Below are 23,882 nucleotides of genomic sequence, written 5' to 3'. Positions count from 1 at the left end.
ATCCTGCTGCAACATGGATCAAAACTTGGCTTCAGTCTTTTTTCTGGTAGGAGAATGAGGAGGAGGTTCTTAAATAGCAAATTTGCTATTTGCAAAACTCCAGTAGCCTTTAAAAATTAAGTTTATAAAATTTAGAATTTGTGTTCACAGACGCACTATTTGAAATAGGAAAAATTTTAAATGTGTTCCAGTGAAAGTATTAATAAAGTACTAACCAGTACTAGTATCTACTCAAGACTTTGTAAGTGTATGATCAGAAAACTGATATATTTTCCCTCAAATTCTATTTAAGTAGCAATAAAATGACAGAGTTTCAGGCATATTTACTTACTTTGATAAGAAATAAATATATTTTATTTATAACCACATTCTCATCGAAGTAATTGCCCAGTTCAACATAGGAACTGATTTTTATCCATTGTATTTCCCATTTCAAGTTGATGGAAAGTGAAAATGGGTAACATTTACTGTAACCCTGGAAGGAGACTGTAGAAAGGTTTGAGAGCTGCTAATTCTAAAAACTTCTACTATGAAACATTATGTTCTGTATAGAAAGCACACAAATGAACTTAAATCCCTTAGTCTGTGCTTCCTCAGAGGACTCAGCTTAAGTTTGAGTGTGGGGAAAACATCTAGCAATAACTAGCACTTTATAGACAACTTTTGCTGTCTGTTCATAAGCAAAAAAATCTCTGCAGAACACATTCAGGGGACTCTCCACATGGATATCTGGTTTTTACATTTGCTGTGGTCCCTAGTGGGACCCTCCAATTGCCTACTGTCTTGCAAGACAGAATTCCTTAACTCTGAGTAAATTACTAGGAAGATCTGATCTCTTCGAACTTCAGAGTTTCACCCTATGTATCATATGCTCCACTTCATCTAAAAAACACAGCTGTCTTGGAGACAAACATGACTTTTGATGTAACTGGGGCCCATCCCACAAAACAATGTGAAGATCAAGATAAGGAGTGCAGACTGGATCCAATAATAACGTAGGAGCCAGTGTTGTCTGTAGAGCACTCGAATGATGTATCTTCTCTTCCCTTGCAGTGATATCTAACAGACCTCTAACTTTCATTAAAATCTGCAAAAGGAACTCACAAAATCTGGCAGCTTTAGATAGAATTGCTTAAAGCCCCAAATACCATCAGTTTTGGACCCACCCCAACTCGGAAAAGGACCATATAGTTAGGGATGTCTTATCCCTAAGGGGGGCCAAAACCTCATGAAATCTGAGGAAAATGTGGGGGATGGAGCGGCGTAGAAAAGTGAGCATTGGACCTCAGACTTACTACTGAAATATTAGCCAACCTAGTGTGACTTGTAGGAATCAGAGTGAAAGTTAAAAAGGAAAGGTTAGGTTCCCTGAAATGTAAAGGATCCAGGCAGGGAAAAAACTAAAGGAAGCAAGGAGATTTAAGTTAAGCCAAACAGTTGGAGGGACACCATCAAGAGCTGATAAATCCAAATCCTTGGTGTTTTATAGCTGTTTTTGCAACATAAAAAATTTGAATTTTTAAAAATTTTAGCCTACAGTTGCGTTAATAATAAAATTAATTCTAAATGTAAATAAAGCATTATAAAACTATTTGCTTATAAAAATATTTTAGGTGTATATATATTTAATTGTATTAAATAATTTAAAAGGGCAATTACCGCATCTCTATGCTTAATTAGCAAAAGAAAAATGGAGAATTTTATTGATGTGAATGTAAAAGAAATACAATCCTTTTAAAACTATTTATTTTCATTTAACTGAACTGCCTTGCCATACTAAAAAAACATTTTGCAGAGGTTAAATAAAGTATTTCATGGCAACCGCTGCTTCTTAGTGCATGTGTAACAAGAAACATGAGCCAGCCAAAGTTGTGCAAGTTGATTTTCTTTCCCAGTAAGAGAATGTGGTATCTAAGACCTTGTCCTAACTCATTTTATCCCCAAGAGTAAGTCAAGTAAGTCAAGTATGAACTAATGCCTGGAGGGAAGTCCCTGACTCCAGAAGTATGGATTATTTCACATTTATCTTACAATCTGCTCTCAGAGTTCTTAAAATTCACTAACTTGGCAAGTCAGGAATTATCATGAGAAATGAAATAATTTCATAACTATGAAGTCATCGAGCATTCCATGGATATGACACTGAGAGGGTTTGTCCTTGCTTGGGCATTTTTCTGACCTTTGGATAACAAGCTGCTAGATAGTTTTGCATGGAAACAATTAGAAAAGTGCCATAGTATAACAGGGACAACCTGATTTCTTGATTGAGTTGTTGCTTTGATTTCAAGGATTTGTATTAATCATCAAAAAAATGTACATGAGAACATTTGTAATAATATTGAAGCAAAGTTGTTCTGTACGATTTAGAATGAGAAAGGATTGTACTGGTTAGATGTCTGAACGCTGTATTTACAATGACTCGTATTGGCAATAACCAAATGAATAGGCTTATACAGGAATGAATGCCAAGGTTACCTCTTTCCAAGACCTTCGTAAAGAAAATTTGTTTCTATCTGAACTGTGTGTAGAAATTCTGTGCTTCCATATAGTTTCAGTGGAATTACCTCAGTGCTGTTTTTTAGTGTCTAAATTTCCCAGCAAGACATGGTTGCTTAAAAATGTTAAGGAAGCAAAAATCATCTTGAAATTCTTCCAAAAGTTGGGACAAGGGAAGTATAACCTCCCTGCTAGAAGAGCCTGCTGGCCAGCAGTGTGGCTGAGTAAGGAGTCAGCTGTTAGCTTTGCCATCTCCTGGGACATGGGAATCCACCATAACACTTCTGACTTTTTATCAGCCCAATTTTTCAGTGAATCTAAATCTGATCAGAGCAAAATGGAACGGGGAAACCCTTTGACATCACCAACTGTTAGCTGAAGAATGAGTATCTGAAAAATTAATCTGAAGCTCCTACTGTCACCTCACCCACTCCCTTATCTGTGATTTGGTTTTCTGATGTTCTGATGGACATTTTCCCCTTTCATCCTGCACTTTTGTTTTTCATTTAATAAGAAACTTACATAGCAGCCATGAAAACATATTGTTTTGCACTGCTCGAGTCTGTGACTCTTAAGTACAGTTTAAGTTTGCCAGGTGTTAGATGTCTAATGTCATATATTCTGATGGTGATTTTTAGCAGTTCAGTTGTAACTTAGATAAAGTATCAGTAATAAGCTGTCATTTTATCTCTTAAACGTTTCACTTGCATGAGATAATCTTCATTTCTAAAACTCTTTCCAGTTTGTACCATTACTGCATATACACCATACTCAGAACTACACCTTTAGATGTAGATCTATCTGAAATGAGGATTCTCACAATTGAATAATTTTATGTAAGTAACCAGAAAAGGGATGTAATAAATTTTTAAGAGGAAAGCCTTACTTAATTCTGGGTTTATTTATATTGCCTTAAATATTTCCTCCTTCTTCCATGTATTTATGGAAAGGTTTAAATGTAATTTTGAGTGGTTGCTACAAATCCAAGTGATAATTGGTTATGAAACATAGGTTACACTTGGTTAACTTTCTTTCTCCCTCACACAGCCAAAGGGAATTACAACAACTGTAACCCTGTGTCACCTGAGTGAGATGAGGGGATCCTGTCTGACACTGTGACACGTGCCCAGCTGCACAGAGCACAGTCACCACTTGGTTTGCTCACCTGTGGGATGCGGCATCACAGGCATTTTGTGTGTATGAGAAAACACGTCTTTTTTTAAAACATGGAAAGGGACATACAGTACTCCGGAGTCTCAAAGTCTCCAAAGGCCTCTCTCTGTCACTGTTACACCAGCACATACTTTTTGTAACAGCTCCTCTGTTGCTGGGCTAAGACGGTCCTTTATTAGCTTGGCTCCCTCTTAACTCATGCCCTGACTTCAGTGTCAACTGCAATTGTTTACTCTGGCAGATTTTGCTCTGCACAGATTACCACACTCATGTAAAATTCAGTAGTTTTGCAAATCCATCAGCTGACATGTGAAAGAAAACCACAGTAAATTTGCCATCTCTGCCTCCCAGTGTCACTTGAAACTTGCCAGCAGTGAAAGTGGGCACAGCTCCTGTTTAGAATTACCATTCAAAATTCACCTTCTTTCTCACATGCTAAGACTGGTATTTCCTAGGGCTCTGGAGGAGTTAGGAACTCCCTTCACTACATTCCTCCCAGCATCTGTTAAAATTTTAGTAATTTTTCAGGGCAGGACTACTGCTCAGCAAATGGGGTGGCACAGGTTTGTAGTTTCCTACTCAGCAGGAGCTGGGTGTATACAAAGAGAAGAAATGGGTTTGCTGTTTCATAAACACTTTTTAAATTAGATTTAAGTTCTTGTCCTATCTTGAATTAAGATGAGAAGTCTGTTTTTCACCACCACCCAAATGCTGGTCTGCTTTCCCAAGTAACAAGTAATTGGACAAGAGGAAATGGCCTCAAGTTGTGCCAGGAAGGTTTAGAGTGGATATTAGGAAAAGTTGCTTCATGGTAAGGGTTGTCAAGCATTGGAACAGGCTGCCCAGGGAATGGCTGAGTCACCATCCCTGAAAGTCCTTAAAAGATATGTAGATGTCTTTTAAACTTAGAGACATGGTTTAGTGGTAGACTTGGCAGTACTGGGTTGGGCTCAATGATTTTAAAGGTCTTTCCAACTTAAATGATTCTACAGTTTCATTGAAATACTTCCTGTTGATAGTTTAAAACTATTTTATAACAGTTTCAGTGTTTATTCTTAAAGCAAAAAATCCAATAACCCAGAAACTGTATTATATAAACTATGTAAGTGGGACGTTTCTGACAATATCAAATCTTTTCTAAGGCAAGCACTAAGTCGAGAGCTTTGTCCAGTTTGACCTGTTCTGCAAACAATTTCAGTGAACAGATGCTTCTGGTAAAAACCATTGGTTAAAAAAATTCCCCAAACCTCTAATGTACATCTCAGAGAACATGGATCACTTAGTTATAGAAACCTGGCAAGCTGTCTTTCCTTTTTTCAGAAGCTTCACACAACTGCTTTGTTTTACAAAAAGTGCACATCCAGTTCTACCCTTGAGTAACTTTTAAAGACTTCTGGCTTTCCTCACTCTTTGTTTACCTTTTCTCTGTGTTGCAGCCCCAGTGTGTGACTCCTGAAGGAGCTGGAGCTTTAGAGATAGGTGAGACCACATAGCAAACTGAAGAGTCAGTGCATACAGCCACCCTCAGCTTTAGCAAATGCTGCCCTGGAAGGCTGTTTCTGACATACCTGTGGGGACTTGTGTGAGCGCCAGCTGTACTGGTGACTGTGGAGAGTAGCCAGCAAAATGTTCTCATCAGTATCCACCTGGCCAAACCTCAGTGTCTCTTGGGTGTCATTACAGATCACAAAATGGCTGAAAACAAACTCCTCTGCCTCAGGGCACCGGTTCTGCAAGGAAAGGGATATGAAAGCCAGTAAGAATCAATGTCAGTTGCAGGACATTTGGCAGCTGCCTGCCCAGTGGCGACTGTTACAACACAGAAATGCAAGATCTCTTCCCTTAGCTCTGGCCTCATAGTAATCTCTGCAAAATCTAGCTTCTGGTTAGACAAAATATATCCTAACACTAAAAATGTTTTACTTTATGTTTCTGTAATGCAAATCTTAAAGATTTAAAACTACAGTAAAACTGTATTTTTTAATTTGGGTGAAAAAACTTCAACAACATGAAATTCCGTGGGAAATGACGTTACATAGGGCAGACAGGGTACAACAGGCTGAGCAGAGAGCCATGAGGAGGTTCCTCAGTGCTTGAAAACTGAGCACTCAGGCCAACAGGTTTACAGTTCCTCCTCCCCAGCTCCTGCTTCTACTTTGAAATATTTCTGTGGATCAGCAGAAGACTCCCTCTTTCCTGACACAGCACTTGAAAAGACAGCTAAAGAAAAGAAAAGGAGACATGAGGAGAGTATTTTTACACCTCCATGAGGCTAGTCTGAAAATGCATCATGACATTTAATAGAAAAAAAATCACAGGTTCTAAAAATATATTAGATTTTACAATATTCTTTTCTCTGGCATCCTTCCATCCCTCTCTTTCTGCTTTTTGTCTGGCTGCTTGTCACTCTGTTGACACGATGAGACTATATGATAGTCATAAAAAATTGACACAGCTACAGGTCTTCTACCCCTGAAGGCATGAACCCTAATCCCCTGTATGGGAGAGGTCAAAGTGTGACTGACAATTTGATTTGGAGATCATCTCTCATATATTTCTGCCCTAGTCACAAGTGAGCTGGCACCTTCCACTTACAAGCAACTATCTAGCAACAGCAACAATTACTCAAAGAAACCAACACTTGGATAGTCGTCATGCAATTTAATGGTTCTAATGCAAAACATTCATCTTCTTGTGGGTTTTGTTACCTCTTATTGACCCATCTTTCCTAGCACATTGTTATGACAATATTGTCCTGTGGATTGGTTTCCCTCTTCACAACCTAGCTCAGCTACTCGTTTCTTATCCTTTCTTCTCACGACGTTTTCTCTAACTTTTGGAACCTCCATGGGTTTTGAAAGCTGATTCTGTTTCCCCTCCTTGCTCTATCAGTGGATCTTTTAAATGGACATTACAAAGCTAGCACCTTCCTTGCCTCTACTCATATGGATCCCTTAGCTCTTTAATAACAATGAGCCTGGAAGCCTGCAGAAATTCAGAGATCAAACAAGAGGGAGAGAAATATTTCCTTACAAATCCCTATGCAGCCTTAGTGATCCTTGAAAACTATTTGGTATATTGCTTGTAGCAGATGACTGGGTGATGCACATGGAAGTTCTTTTGAGAACTGAAGTGTGCAAGGTATGTCCAGTTTAGCATCCTTGAATGCATGTTCACTACTGATTACTCCAGAAGGACCTAAGGTGAATCTACAGGCAGAATCACAGGATGTCTGGGGGGCTAGACAGGACTTCTAGAGGTCACCTAGTCTAATGCCCCTGCTAAAGCAGCTTCACCTGGAGCAAGCTGCACAGGACCCCATACAGACAGCTTTTAAATATCTCCAAAGAAGGAGACTCCATAAACTCTCTGGGCAATCTGTTCCAGTGACTGGTCACTCTCACAGTAAAGATGTTTTCCATGATGCTCAGCTGGAACTTTCTCTGTTTCAGTTTGTGTCTGTTGCCTCTTTGTCCTTTATCAAAGCAGGTTGTAATTCCTTTTGTAACTGAATGTCAGAGTGATTGCCTGGGAGTGTTTGTGCAAATAATATTCACTCTAGCAATATTTTAGCATGAGAATATTCAGATTAAAGCTTCTTCCAAAATCTCATTACTTCTTCTGCATAAGATCAGGTATCTTCTGTGGAACAGGGGTCAGGTGAGCTTAACCAAAACTGCACTTCCTCCAAGCAGCAAAAGTCTTTACAGAGCAGTATCTCTGTATCACATTCAGTAGCAGATCTGAGTGTGCTAAAGGCTGACATTTACAGTGCCCCTTCAGAGTGCAGAGTTTATTTTGGCATTTTCTAGTGGAGGATCTATGACTTTTTACTGTCAAGCTGCCATACCCACATACCCCTAGGTCTACCGCAAATATATATATATATTTTCCTGTTACAGCTTTGCAAAATGTTCTTTTTAAAAGGGAGGATTTACTATCCACAGAGCTCAGCATGTTATTAGAGTCAAACCTATACACAACCCCCGGAGAATTAAAGAAAAGCTTTTTCTTTTCACACCAATACATTTTCTTGCTGATTACACATAAAGAACAATGCCATAAGATGACAAATTTCCTTCTTTTTACCTTATTAGCCAATTTAGTTTCAAGTAAGTAAACACAAACTGTAGGGTTTTGCATTTCCCAGAGAGAAAAGAGAATCCAGCGAGTTTTTGGCATGCACAGAACTTCTGAATTCTGCTTGGGGGGTGTTATCCTCTCAGGAATTATTAATACACTTGCACACATTTTGGTGCTGATGAATGACTGCCATTAATCATTAGTCTTGAAAGCTAGATTTGCTACTAGAATCCAATGCTTTTAACAACAACGGTTCTCAGAGTTAAGTGAAACAGGTATTTTAGGGTCCATTTTATAATAGTTCCAAAGTTTTAACCAAGGAAACACCAAGATGTGCATAACAAGCTCTGTGCTGCCAGGCTTTAGAGAAAGTTACTGATGCCTCCAGTCTTGATAAGAACAGATGACTAAAGGAACATCAAGAAAGCTTGAGGATGCTTTAGCTCAGTATGGCAACTATGCACTGGACACCCACGCTTCTCTGTCCTTGGGGATCTGCAGCAGCACCCTGCACCCATCACAGGGAACTGGATCCCACATTGCTGCTGATGACAGTAAAAGCTTCCAGCGTAAGCAGAAAAGGAGAAAAAAAGTCAGCAAAAGGATGGAGTGAAGAAATCTTGATTGATAAAAGAATATCTATAAAGGAGCCATCCACAATAAAACCAAATAGAACCAGGCCATTTGTGTGGCAATGATGCTGAAGGGCTGAATGATGACTCCAGGAGCTGAAAACACCTAAGTGTGGATTAGAAAAAAATCCCTGTCTGAATTAAAACAGCAAATCAGAAGAATCAGCAAAAGATTAACAGCCTGAATCAGACACAGATTAGGGTCAGTTACTGGGGGACAATTTCCTGCTCCTCTTTAGATCATTTTTCAGCTTTCTTTTCTCTCAGAGAGGCCTGGAAAGTGTCTCTCCTTTATTGGTCTTTCAAATATTTTGTGAATTCTTTTCAGAGAGGGAGAAAAACATCCCACATAATACTAGTCACCAGGCCTTCCCTGTCTCAGGACTTTTTGCTTGTGTCTTAGCTCACAGCTATTTCAAAGCATTTCTGGATCTGGAAAAAACCCACACCATAAAAGCCTAGGCCTCTTTATATGCACGAAGTTATTTTCTTTGTGCTTCACAAGCTACTGAAGACTTATGCAAGCTGTTTCTCTCTCTCTCATGTAGACACAGACACACACACACACACACTCTGTCACCTAGTAATGTTTTTTTCACAGAAAATCTTTAGCAATTTATCTCTCTTGGAGCCTCCCAAGAGAAAATAATATTTTCCTTAGGATTCTTTAAACTTCATTCTCATAGTTATGTCCTGGTATTATCAGCTAGAAACCTTCTGTATCCTTTTCCCTTTGTTCTTTGTGCTTGCTGTAGAAAGATGGGGAAACTACTGTGATCACAGATGTAATTTTGACTGATCCCAGCTCATTAAGAACACGTACACAACTGCAAACAGAAAGGTTAAGCACCACGCCAACCTTGAGAAAAGAAGTTCTAGTGGTCCAAATCAGGTTTTAAACAGGAGCTTTTCTGACTTCTGAGAAGTTGCAATGCGAGAACTGTTGCAATGTGAGACCACAAAGGAAAAGCTTTTTCTCAGAAATAACACTTTGTACCATACCTGGGGCGCTGTTTTCTCAGCTGACCCTCTATCTCTAGATAACTCAAAGCACTAAAGCTGTAAAACAATTCATGAAGGCTTAAATGCCCAAATAAAGGGGAAAAAATACCACACACTCCACCAATGTATATTCAGAGGAGACATGCATTTTCTATCTCAATTGATAGTTGCTGTGTTATTATTAAATAATAAAGCCAAATTAATAACAATATTGAAATTCCTTGCCCAGGTCTTTAATTATTAAACCCATTACTCTAGCTTTGTATTTAGATGTGCATTAGCTGTTACTGCTTGTAGTTAAACAGGGATTTCAGATTAGACAGTGAAATATGTCAAAAGGGGAAACTGTTTGTAAAAAGTGCTAATCCTCTCAGATTTTCAGCATGTGACTTAGAAGTATAAAGCCTGGTATTTTTTAGGCTTAATGTACTTTCAAAATGTTCACCATTATTTAATTAAAACAAACAAACAAACAACAAACAACAACAACAAAAAATCCCAACCAAAAAATAACAAAACCAACAAAAATCCATCCAACAACCATCAGTCCATATCTAGGAAACAAAGACACTGATAGAGGCTTCTGTTAATTCTGAACTCCTGACCTAAAGGTGCATGGCCGAATTGTTTCATGCTTCATCTGCCTGTCTGCTGACTCCAACATCACTTGTTGCAGATTTTAATCCAGTAAAAAATATGTGGAGAATTCAAATAACTCTTCCCGGTTATTAAATTCATGCTTCTGGTTGTAGCGTTTATACTGTATTTTGTGTGAACAACAAACATCAAACAATGTTCATTATTGGGAAATGTATTCCCTCCCTGTTCAGGGCATGGCAACCCCCTCAAACTGGAGGTAAAGTCACACAAAAAACATCTTGGATACAATTAATTTAATAAGCCATTTTGAACCCACTTGCGTGTTAACTGTTCCCTAATTTCAAAGCGATGCAAGTTTTTAATCTCAAATACTCTGGGCTAGATACCCACCACATCAGAACTGGTGGCAAGTACCCCTGACATGGGAGGAAACGAGAAAATTACAGCAACAATTACAGAAGTATATCCTCCTGTGGCTCATGTTAACATTGCCAAATCCATGTATAAATCAGTACCAACTATTCATAGAATGTACCTGTCAGCAATATACCATGAGACATATGGCTCTACTTAATCAAATATACAATTCCATTTTTTCAACTCAGAATATTCCTTCAAGGCACAGAGTAGTCAGTCAGTCATTCACACTATGATGTGGTTTAAAACATTTAAATATTTATGCACCATATTTTATTTATATGTATAGCTATGTCTCAGAGATCTTTTTTTCCCCCATCCTAAGAGGAAGCTGACCTTTCTGAAGGCCATTTTGCAGTAGTTGCCACACATGTCTTAGATGAGGGGCTAGTACTAAGTCAGAAATATTTTGTGTTTAAGCAGCCTACCAAGGACTCTCTTATACTTTCTATGTTTGTTTTTTATTAAAAGCATTGTTCAAAATATGACAAAAAACAGAAATTGGAGCTACAAAGATTTTTGTTCACATTGATATTTGAGCCAGCTGTGAAGATTTAAATCACACTAGATCTTGTTTTATGAATGTCCTTTTGCAACAAGAAAACCATGGAATGCCCTTAAAAAAGAATTTTTTGATATAAAACAGATGTTTTATCCTTTTTTGGGGGCTTTGTTATTGTAGTGCCATGATAGGTAATTAATTCCCAGGCTCCACATAGGTCTTCAGGCAGATGAAGAGAATGATTTGATTTCAAGGCTATAGTGGAGTAAGGGAATTACAGGCCTTTGAGGGGTCATTGCAGAAGCAAGTTTCTTATACTGGGGCTGGCTTCAGCCATTAATGCTGCTTGCACAGAATGTAATGTGAAACTAGTGTTGAACTTCAATAAGGATGGAAGTAGTAGCTGGAAACAATATGTGCTGTTGCTCAGACTGAGCTGAGCTGATGTATCATGTGGCACTCACCTTTTCATAAATTAATGGAATATTTTGCATTTCAGGACCAGGGCTTTGATTATTCTGATATAAATCCATGTAGTTTCACTGAAACTCAGGCTGTTCTGGTTACATCTACCTTTACATACTTTTTTCCTAATTTTCTTTGCTATTGCAGAAATAATGTTTATCAGGAAAAAAAAACAATTTCAGTATAAGTTAGGGCTTTTACACCTTGAAATAGTTTTAATGAAAGCAGTTGATATTCTAAATTTCTATTAAATTAATCACAATAGCTACGTTTTTTATCATTACTGTGTTGCGTACCTGTTGCCAAGCTTGAATTGCTGTATTGAGAGAATGAAGTGCATATTGGCCAAAGCTGATGAAAATGGGGTCAACCATTATCGTGCAGTCGAACAGCCTTCCTGCTGGGCTGCTGGAAACAGCAATCTGCCCCCAGATTTTGAAAGGTTTCACAACACTCTGCATGGTCACATTTCGACACTCCAGAAGTTTACAGTCAGCTTGAGTCGAAAACTGGATCTCCTGGAACACTGACTCATCGTTCCACTGACGAAGATATACATGAGGCTCACCAAAGGAAACTATCATGAATTCTAGTTCAGATGGCATGTTCTTATCAGATAAAAATGGCTGAAGAAACTTTGGTGGTGCTGAAAAGTAAAAGAACAAACAACACTAGAACATCACCATTTCTGCATTCTTTATGTTTTCGTAAAATGTGCTTCTACTGCTTGTACGTAAGATGAAAACAAGTAAATTTATCAGAGAGTTGACATTTCTGAAATCTGAAATAAATCCTGTTCACACTGTTTGTTAGATGTAAAACAGTATCATAATTAATAACAGCTGCAAACAAAAAGTATCTGCAAACCAAAATCTTTTCATGGTAGATAAACCAGCCAGTGAAACTGCTTTATCTACACACTGCTCAATGCTTCAGATTGCCACTTATTTGGAACAGGGACCATATTTCTGTGTGAATTTTTGCTACAGTAGGTGTGTTTGATATTCTACACATAGCACATCACAAAGACAATAAAAATGAGCAATGCACTATTTGCTGACATGTGACTGTGCAGGCCAACAGGCTCCACACTGGAAGTTGTCTTTGCTGCAGTTACGGACAGTTCAAGACCACAAACCCACTGAAATGTGACATACTACCCCATAATGCTAGAAATGAAACAAAGCAGTATCCTGCGACTAAAGCACGAGAAATGCATCACAAAAAGATTTTATCGCTTTCGCTGAAGTCTCAATCGTGCAAAGTGCTGAGCACTGCGGCAGCAGACACTGCAAGGCACGTACATCCCTTGTGTGACATTAGGCATGAGAGTATTTCCATTGATGTTATTATTTATGTTGCTGGAACTACTCACATGCTTAAAATTAGCATATGCTCTAGTGCTCTACGGATTTGGAACCAAAACACTCATCCTTATCCAGGATCAAGCCCTGTTATTCTACAAACTGTAATGGATACAAGTTTTGTGCTCCCTTTGTGTATAACATAGCACAAAGGAGCACCAAAACTTAAGGCCTTTAGATGCTATAACAACAGTAACAACAGCATAAACTCAGTCATTGTTGGGAAATAAAACAGCTGTGTTTGATTTTAATCTGATTTTTGCCTTTCCCGGTATATGTAATTTTAAAGACTGAGCATCTGGAATTAGACTGCAATAGTGAGGAAGATTATGTACTGATAGAGGTAGCTGATAGAGAAGAAATTATTTGCTCGTCATTGAATGTCAGTCTTGGTATGATTTGATAATGAATATATTGTAATACTTGCAGAAACACAAAAACTACACATGAAGAAAGCTGTCCCTGTCAAAATTATCCAAGAAGTTTGCCCATCTTCCATATAAAGCATTCCTGGCATTTGAAAATCAGACAATAATCTAAAGATCTCTTGGAATGTATTTGCCATTAATGCAATGACAGAGAGCATTGAACAAAACCAGATGTAGCTCCGAAAGTGATCATAACTGAAATAACTTAAATCTGCAATTCTCAGAGCTCTTCCAAGGAATTTTTACTAAGCAGGTTGCAAAATCTTCAAGTATTTTAACAGTGCTGTTAATACACTGGAAAATGTAAAAAGATCAAATTCATTCACTAAGATGGCTCAAAAGTGAAGTGGCACCTGCTGTCCCTAATCAGACTATGGAAAACAGACGGCTTCTACAGTTACCCATTCCGGGGGCAGGAAGGGGCTGCTCTCCCAGCCTCACTGCACACAAGTCATCAGTCTCACCCTGAAGCCTTGTGCCACTGGTGGCTGTTTGTGATGGCTTCTTTCAAGAATGACTGTTTGAATGAGGAAATTACTACACAGAGCAGGACAGTGGTTAAGCAGCACCTGTGAACTCTATGTTTTTATTATTCCACATAAAGCAGTACATACCTGTGCCGAGCTGATCAAGATGATGGCAGAGGTGGACTTCCAAACAGGTAAATTGGATCAACACACTTAGGGATGGCACAAACCAAGGAGTAAAACAGGAGTCCACCCTGGTACAGGCTGCTAATGCCGTGGGGGTCACGAGCTGATCGCACGCACTTTGGGAGCCAGATTCACTTTCTGAGCTGCAGAAGGAAGACAACAAAGTAGCACTTCAACACTTCCAGGATTTTGCAGCTTTACAGTAGGAATTGAAGATGTTCAACCCTCATTTTCTTCCACAGACAACATCATGGTTTTATTTTAACTGCTAATGCCAGTGTCTGTACTTTTCCAAAGCAGACTGCAACAGACAAGATTGCAATCCATCCGTGCTTTTATCAAATCACACGTTCAATTTACAAATATTTGAACCACAAACCTAAAGTCTATTTGCAGAAAATAAAACCAAAATATGCCAGGTATCTTTAATTGTTGAAATAGCTAATCAGAGTACATTATTGCTACTAAAGCTGTAAGAATGAGATGAAAGTTCATCTGGTCAAGGGAATGATTTAGATTTTTTCCACCTGATTTTAAGGAAACCAATTTGCAACCATTGAACTACTTCTATGTATGAACCCCTAGTCTTTATTTCCTTTGCCCTTCTCACTCTAAAATCATAATTCAAAAATAATCTCCAAGTATTATAAAATCAGTCTGGAGCCCTTTACTAGCATCTATTACAACGTATTAACTACACATTTAAATTGCCAACACCCTGATTTTTTTCATAATTGTGCTCCTAACTAATGCTCCATGAATTTCCAAGCATTATCTTTCAGTCTCTTGAGAGAAACTAACATTATACTACAATTCTATAAGCTGCTAAGACACCACAGAAGTACAAATAAACTTTCTAATTTAGCCAAAATTATTCTTAATGTTCCTTTTCCTCACTCCTTTTGAAGTTTGGCTCTCAACAGTTTTAGTTTAAAAGTTTAGACTTGACTCAAGAGAACTGCAACCACATCCTCAGTCAAATATTGTCTTTACTTTTAAAATAAAAATGAAAGATGGACTAAGGTCAGCTTAATATTTTTATCAAAAAGTCATTAGTTTTTTACAAAGCGCCATAAATCCATTTCCATTAACATTTTAAAGATATTTTAAATTCAAACATTAGTTCAGATTTGAACAGTGGCTTTCCAAGTAACATGCCTTAAACTTTTAGGACCAGATTTTTCATCATGCAATGTGTTTTACTTCAAAATTATGCACAAATACAGTAGGTACTCAAAATGTTCAGCTGTAAATGCATGGAATTCCATGGATAAGTAAATTTAACAATATTATTTAGTGTTGCAGTAACTATCTAGTATAGTATTTATTTATACAGCTTAAATCTAGCTTAAGACTTGTGGACATAAAATACTTATGCAGGAGTAAAAAACCAACTAAGATTGGCTAATTACCAAAGAATCATGACAGGATATTAAGAATAAGTCAGTAAAGTATGAAAGATAAATGAATTAATCAGAATTTTAAGCTTTCCTGTGCTTTTTGACCTGTTTAAATTCCAAAGACAGTGTTGTAGGCCTTTTGAGAACTGGAACCTTTGGAAATAAAATTATTCTTTGTGTTCACATGATAAAATATCTATGGGACTGGATAACAGAGAAACAGGATGCTTTACTTTGCTCTGCAATGGATATTTCTTAGATTGCTGGAACAAAGGAAGGAAGCAAATCCAAAAGAACAAAAATTCATATGCTGATTTAGACAACTAAGTGCTTTTCAATCTGCAAAACTGGTTAGATCTCTCAAAGTAACTATTAATATTTTAAGATTTTTTGCTTGTTGCATTTTGATTAGAAACAGGAACTCAGGAACATATGAAATGAAAACAGTTCTCTGTTGGGGTAGATGAATGCAAACAAATGTTAACCAAACTATGAAGAACTTTAAAAAAATTAACTGCACTTTGATATTCTGAATTAAGACTTAATTTCATGAACAGCTGTAACACTGACTGTAGTAAAGAGGAAAGACATTTATTTCTGATATTTGAGGTTAATTCTGAAAATATATATTTCTTTTCCTCAGAAACCTATTTCTTGACTCATCTATTGGTGAATAAGCATTTTTATTTCTTTCAACATATTTTGAAGATGCATATTTTCATAGAATAAAAACCAAACAAAACCTTCCAATTTCTTATTTAGTCAGATTTTATATATCTGCTTTTTATTCTTTGAGCATTTTACCATGGTGGAACTTTTGTGATTTCTCACTTATGAACACCATGATGACAGAGCAACAGGATGTGCTTGATGCAGAAGGAAATGTGGCAGGAGCTTCACACCAGGGAAATAATGTAAAGCATTTAGCCATATTTCTTTTCCATTTTTCTGCCCCACAAGCAACAGACCATACAGAGGTAATAGTCAGCACTTTGAAATGTTGGGAACAAAAAAATTCAAAGCTGCTTTTCATTTCCTAAAGGATTCACCTTAGAAACCAAAAAGACCCAACACTGAAACCCTGCAAAATTCAGAGTCCAACCAGATGCTTAAAAATTTAACCAGAGAGAAACAGCAAATGAGGGTGGTTGAATGCTGCCCCATGAGATGGAACTGTCCCTGCATCCTCTCTCTCCCCTGCTAGGGAGGGACAAGGGCTGGCAGTGGAGGAATGAGAGGAGCAGGACAGTGCATCCTAAACCACAGTTTAGAAGTTAAAGTCTCCACAGAGAGAAAATAGGCTTCTAGGGACTATCTGAAAAAAAATGCAACAAGGATCTTTCATCACTGTTTTTTCCCATCTTCCCAGACTTTTTTTGAAGTGTAATTGTTTTATCTGTGAGGAGGTCCATTTGATTTTTACTCAACCAGAAACCATATTCAGAATTATAGCCCCATATGACCACATGTCATTATGAAAATAAGAAGACAGTAACAGTATAAACCAGCTACAGTACAAAATATACTAAAAGCAGCAGTCAAATTATTTTAGTATTTTCTTTTAAAAACCCAACTGTAATAAAAAGTCATAATACAAACGTACAGTTTTTAAAGAGGAACTGTAGCCACTACCATAACCCTTTGATTTTAAATTGAATCCCATTTAAACTTTTTGCCTAGGTAAACTTCCATCAGACCTGTAGCACTGTCACTTTCTCCTTTGACTGTGCAGAGAGCACAACAATAAAAAACCCCACAGCCCTTTATCACATGCTGTGCACAGACAGCAAATAAAGCAGTGTTAAATGAAAATACAGGAAAAGTTCTATTAAGTCTTGGTGAACAACAGTAGGAGCATTAACATCAGAAGAAGATGTGATTTTGAAATCAAAATTTGTTCATCAAGTGAATACAATATAAAAACACCCCCACATTTCTTGGCTGCCTTGGAGCTACAAAACAAAGTGTGGGCTGTCCACAATTTTTCAGCTGTGAAAGAAGAGGAAAAACCAAATTCTACTGCTTTGGGTTTGGCACATGCTAAAGGAGGAATGTAGCAAAATCAGAGGAAATTAAAAATAAAACTGACCTGATTTTATTAACATATTTTTTTTTCTTTATCCTTTTTTTTTTTTTTTTTTTTTTTTTTAATGCTGGGAAATATCAGAATATTTAAAATGGGAAATACCTACATTTGAAATCATATAAAATATGATATTTCACATCATTCAAAGTAGCTCACATTAAACATATGGCAACTGAGAACAATGACTTAGCAGTGACCCGCATTATTCTTGTTATTTTAAGAGAGGAATATTTAAACCAAAACTGCCATTTGTGATGAAACTACAACATGGGAAAATATCCACTAGGAAGAAGAAAGAGACCACTTAACTCATTTAATTTATGACTCAAATGCTGGTCTGAACTCAAATTGTTAGAGGTCAAAATACAGTACATCATTTACTTTGAATAAAAGCTGAAAATTAGCAAGAAACATGATCATGATTCCTCACTTGAATTTTTAAAAAGTAGCAATTTAAGGCTTATTTAAAAGTTTTTGTACTTGTTTCATGGTTTGTATCTTAAGGCACTTTCAATTACTATTTTACATTAGTGTGTCATTAATTATAAAAATACTGTTTAAATTACACAGATGATGCACAAATATATAAAACATCTTGTAATGCAACCCATTTAAACAAAAAAAATTATAACTCATTCCCAACCAAACCAGGAAGGGGTTTCAGTGTCTCACCAACCAAACAGAGCTTAAAAAGTAATTTCAATTACGATTTGTTAGTCCTGCAACAGGCAAATGCAACACATAAAAATAATTTATTCTGTGATAATTTCCCCTGTTTTAAGGTCTTCCATAAACAGTCATTTATGCCATATATGATTTCTTTCATAAACACTGTACTACATCTCCAAAGAGAGGGTAAATTATTTCACTTAGTGCTTCAAATTTGTTCATTCATTGAGTAAACGATCATAAATGTTCATGCAAACTTTATACATGCATAGAAATAATGAATGGGATTCAAAATTCTCAAAAATAAACAACATGCATGCATATATTATGCCCTTCATCAGATAGCTCCTTGATTTTTATACTTCCAGTTAGTTCCTGATCAATCTCAGAAGAGCTTTGCATACCACAGGATTTGAATTAGGCCTTCTTTGCATATTCCCATATTGACCACTGGTTGCTCTATTTCACCCTCCCAGCTACTGCCACTCATAGCAGCTGAATCCACATCTTCTCACAAGCCTTGTTGTTTTCCTGTCACATGAGACACCTAAATTTCATACCTTATAACAACATTAGGAATCAGCAATAAAGTACTAAACGGATCAGCAACGGATCAGCTCTCTGCTATCATTAATTAGCATATCACAGAGGTTACCAAAAAAAAAAAAAAACAACCCACCACCCACCAACCAACCAAACCCCCCCCCCCCCCAAAAAAAACCACCAGCAAACCCTGCAGAATTTTAAGGAAAAAAATATTATCATTGAGCAGCAGCTGCATACATATGGCAGTCTGACCATTAGCTAGAGTCTGACCCAAAATGCGACATCAAACTAAGAAGATAAACTTCAACAAGACTAAGCAGTTTTATACTTTGCAATTAATAGTTTATTATAATTGCAAATCAACCATACACTTGCAGCATGTAATTAATGTCAAATCATCATGAGTGTTCAGGAAAACTGAGGTTCAACTTTTATACAGCCTTTGTTTCTTACTCTCACAGATCCCTCAGCACTAGAATTCCCTGGTTTAACACTCATCACTGGCATTAAGCCTTGAGGCTCTTCCCACAAGTCTGCAAAATCCCATGTTAAATGCTTGCTTTAGGAAGAAGACTTTGACATTTACCACAACATGGGCACTTGTCTCTCTCTCAAAACCAAGAAAGTTCGGCATTTTTTGGTTAAGTAGAATCTAGAACATATTTCAGAGTGCTTGGTGAGAAGAAATTATCCATACCAGGAGCAGTACGTTTGATGAAGCCAAAGTTTCAGCAAAGTTATTTCCAGCAAGGACTTCCTATAAGCCACTAGACATCTAGAAAGGTTTGTCTTCTCTGCAGTCCACAGTTTGTGTCACCACCTGCTCCACAAGGCTTCCCTTTAACAGAACATGATCCTCTTAGGGCTTAACCACTACCTTCGATTTGTTCTGTGGCTGTAACCATACACATTCAGTTCTTGGGCACTGTCTCAAAACCTCCAGGTCAGTGACATGTTGCTGGCAAGTTTACTCTGTCTCCAAGAAAAAGCCTCAAACACTGTAGGTCAAAGCCTCATATCTGAGGAACAGCAGCTCTTGTTCTGACCCATTAAGTTTTCCTGAGAAGGACCACTCCAGACAGGTCAGGACTACTTTTACACCAGTCCTTCCTGCAGCCATCCTCAAGAAAAGTTTTCAGTGCAGTACTTTGTTTGAAGTTAGACAGATCAGTTTGAATTTTTATGACAGAACCACAGATTGGGTTGGGTTGGAAGGAACCTTAAAGATCATAGTTCCAACAGCCCTGACAAGGGCAGTGACAACTTATGCTAGACCAGGATAGTCAAAGTCCCACCCAGCCTGGCCCTGAACACTTCCAGGGATGAGGCATCCACAACTTCTCTGGACAACTTATTCCAGTGCCTCACCACCCTCACAGTTAAGAATTTCTTCCTAATACCCAATCTAAACCTGACCTCTTTCATCTTAAATCCATCCCCCCTTATCACTACTTGTCCTTGTAAAAAGTCTCCCTCCAGCTTTCTTTAGGTTCTGAAAGGCTGCTCTAAGGTCTCCTTGGAGCAGCCTTTTCCTCAGAATGAAGAATTCCAAGTCTCTCAGTCTGTCTTCACAGGGGAGACGCTCCAGACCCCTGATCATCTTTGTGGCTCTTCTCTGGAATCACTCCAGCAGGTCCACATACTTCTTCAGTTTGGGGCCCCAAGAACTGGACACAGTACTCCAGGTGCGGTCTCATGAGAGCAAACCCATGCCTTCCAAATTAAAAACACTTCTGAGGCAGGGAGTATAACTCTTTCTCTCCTCTGATTGAAATCAGAGGGTTTCCTTGTATATCCCACTGGTTTCTGGCTTCTGGAGTTCACCCTGACCTATACAAATCTTTAAATTTCTAGTCTACTGTGAGTTCACGTAGGTATAAACTACACTTCTTAAAGATACTATAAATTCCCCAGGCCAACAAAAGTATCCAGATTAGTGACTCTGCAGCCTCTGGACAGGTAGGTGTCACTTCCAGGAACTTTCCTTTGACTTCCCTCTTTCTCTTCTGTCTGTTTACCTTCAAATGCTTCAGTAGTGAGGTAAATGTTTTTTGCTGCCTTCATTCCTCTCCTGCTATCCTTGTGCAGTGAATTGCAAATGCTTCAGTTTAATTCCTGTTGTTTCTGAACAATTATAGCTCATTAGCTTATCAGAGCTCCCTGAATGAAACATTACATATAGTGATAAACTCTATTTGAGCAGAAAACAATAAACATGACTACAGTGCTAAATGCCTTGATGAAAAAACCTACTAAATTTCACAACATCATTTCCAGTTCCCACCGAGTTCACATTTCTGTGGTGTTAAGCTGACCAGGAAGGCAATTCTGCCAGGGTCCCACATTCAGAGGAATTAACCTTGTCTAAAACACTTAACTTCTCAATGATGAAAATGCATTCTTTCACAATTAACATCAAGAAATCATTTCCAACCTGATACTATTAATGGAAACCAGATGTTTAATTTTCTTCATTGATTTTGTTAGCCATGCTCATATTCCCTGATTTCTCTGAATTCTGTAGCTTTGTGCAACACATATATGGATGCTACATACTCATTGAAGCTTGCGTTCATAAATAAGCAACAAGAATCAGTAAATGAACCAAGAGAGTAATTTTTGGTTTTCTGCGGTAAATATAAAATGTTAAGCAATTCCACTGCTGTTTCTGGAGAGAATTTGTACTCATTCATTTTACTTTACATATTAACCAAAATGAAATGAATGCAGAGTGAATATCTGTCATTGCACAGTGTTTCTAGCCATAAACATAATGAAAAATGGATCCTCAGTGTTTAAAAACACTGATTAATTTTTTTTTCCTGTTAGCATAGTAAGCAATCTGTGTGAATAACAATGCAATACTATTGAAATAGTAACATTTTGTTCAATATCTTTAAAACAGTCAAGTCTTGACTTGCACTGAACAGAGAATCAAGGTGATGTGTAGGTATTGCATGAAAGACGAATATTTACTGCTACATTATAGAATGGATTGCACCTAAGCCTGCTTTTGTTAATTAGCTGATTTTACTGCCTCATGCAGCTAGGAGGTCTCAGGACCTGTTTGTCTGCACTTTCCAGTAAACCTTGCATTCAGGAAACGGATGGTTATGATGCTGCCTATGAACCTAAAGGAAAGCTCTTTTTGTGCACACTCCATGCCTGCGTGGGAAGGTGAGCTACAGTCTGAAGCTCACGCAGGACAAACTAGTCTAATCGCATATAAAAAAGGGATCTTAATTTCTAAGTCTCTTGAAACAGTCTTCTCAGGAGCGAAGTTAGTTGTCTTTTTCTCTCCTCCTTCAAAATTACCTTTGGTCATCAGCCACGTTCTGGCTGCTGTTGAGGACAATCCTCCACAGGTCAGAGGCTATGAGCTCCTTCTGATCGTTCACGAGGCTGATACTGGGCAGCTGCAGCTCACAGACTTTGCTTTCTGAGAGACTGAACTCCCGGAATGCAACAAATGATTTCTGAAGCTCATCCCAGTACTCCAAGCTGCAAGGAATCTGTGATAAAAGAGAAAAGGCACAATGACTTTATGCCTGATTGCAAATATAATGCATTTTAATCTACATGCTAAAAGTGTAAAACTAATTAAAGTAAATAGAAGTAAATGGTCATATAGAAAATCTTAACTGTAATAATTACTGAGATCTTGTCCTATCTTGACTTAAAGGAAAACGTTTTTAGAACATCATTGCAGACTAACACTTCCAACTTTCTCTTCCTCCGTATAAATAACTGCTTGTTCCTCAGGAAACCATGAATAACAGACAATTAATATAAATATTATTTGTATTATGCAGCCAAAAAATTCATCAGATGTCTACACATCATGGTATCAAAGACATTCTAGTCATCACTATTTTTATTAACTCGTTGTTTTAACCTTATTACATAACAGAATATAAGTTTATTAAACTAATCAATGATGCAGAGAAAAAATTATAATAGACAACACAATATTTTCTGTTGGGCCAACACATTGCTAAAAGTCCTGGGTGAAATAACGAAGCACTTGTAAGCATACGATCTTTTTTTGAGGACTATTTAGACAAATAAAGGCAAATGAAATTAAATAAATACATAGTCGCTTCTGTTTAATTACATCTCTAAATTTAAGTCTGTAAATCCACTTGGATTATTTCAGGAAGTTAATCTGTTAATTCATCCTCTCACTGAGCAGGAGAGAATGGAGATAAAGTTATTAAAGACATTTCTATAAGCATTAGAAAACCAATTTTAATAAAAGTATAGATATTAAAGGGTTGTATCCTAGGTGCCTTCTTTCTTTCTTTTCTTTTTTTTTTTTTTTTTTTTTGGTAATAGCAAGAAAGTGAATGAGAATATGAATTTAAAGCAAATGCTACTCAGTCACGTAAGAAGATTTTAGAATAAAGATTCAGAAAGCCACAGGTATGGCAGTTGTACATGCTCAAGAATTACTAAAAGTCAAGCTGACACAAAGCAAATAGTAAGAAATGCAAGTAAATTTAGAAAAAGTTTTGTAAGCATTCTTCCTTGTTATTCAGTAAAGATTATAATGCAGATGGAGATGACAGTAAGCTGATTAATTAAAAGGAATGAAGGTTAAGAAGAAAAATTCAGGGAGCTCAATGGTTCAAGCTGGGGAGGGCAAAGGAACATAAATAATCACTGAAGAATTCTGGAGGAATTAACATGTGGAAGCAAAGAGCCTGAAAGGTGGATTTTAAATACATATTTAAATGTGTCAAGCCACAATGATATGTGAAGACTGAAAAAAGCAACCACAGTCACTAATTTTTTTTTATTTCAAGATATAGGATAAAACAAATTATCTGATAACTGTCAGTAAATCTCTGATGTAGTAATGTACGTAAATGTATGTAAAACAGAGTACCATAGCAGTGTCAATCAGGAGAGCTGATTGAATTTTGAACATTAAAATGTAAGAAAAAGAGATTGATTTAACATCAAAACCCACATGTCATACGTGTAAAGATAACAACACATTTGTTTATAAGCTGCATATTCAATTGGAAAGGGTGAAGATCTGTAAATGTCAGCTGGAAAAGTGTGAGGCAGTATGATGAAGCCTGGAAAAAGCAAATATCATCTTGAGAGACATCAGGTGAAATATTTCCGAAAGTGAGGGACAAATATTAATTGATGTGTATAAGACATCAATGGGGACTCATCTGGAGTATGTCACGTTTCCAGTGCTTCATCTTAAAACTGTGTTAACTCCTGCTGTGGAGAGTTGAAGACCAAATGAAATCAAACAACAGGAACATAACTGTTACATCCAGACACCTCAGGAGAGAAACATTTAATAGAAGATAGGTTTATAGAATTTTTTTGTCAAAATTGAGTTCCCC

The 23,882-nt window shown here is 37.3% G+C and overlaps 1 protein-coding gene across 1 annotated transcript in view; it reads right to left on the bottom strand.

Moving 5' to 3' along the window:
• The window catches only part of VPS13B (vacuolar protein sorting 13 homolog B), a 429,788-nt gene that overhangs the window by 41,692 nt on the left and 364,214 nt on the right, over positions 1–23,882 (bottom strand). Inside the window, exons 41-44 of the mRNA XM_066334019.1 lie at positions 21,832–22,028; positions 13,777–13,958; positions 11,667–12,016; positions 5,238–5,399 (exon numbers count right to left, since the gene is read on the bottom strand). Coding sequence (XP_066190116.1) covers positions 5,238–5,399; positions 11,667–12,016; positions 13,777–13,958; positions 21,832–22,028 — 891 coding nt within the window. The remainder of the gene's footprint in view (positions 1–5,237; positions 5,400–11,666; positions 12,017–13,776; positions 13,959–21,831; positions 22,029–23,882) is intronic.

This window comes from Sylvia atricapilla, chromosome 1 (assembly GCF_009819655.1).
Source record: "Sylvia atricapilla isolate bSylAtr1 chromosome 1, bSylAtr1.pri, whole genome shotgun sequence".
Classification (NCBI taxonomy): Eukaryota; Metazoa; Chordata; class Aves; order Passeriformes; family Sylviidae; genus Sylvia; species Sylvia atricapilla.
The sequence above is the reverse complement of the archived record's forward strand: the minus strand, read 5'-3'. Positions and strand labels throughout refer to the sequence as shown.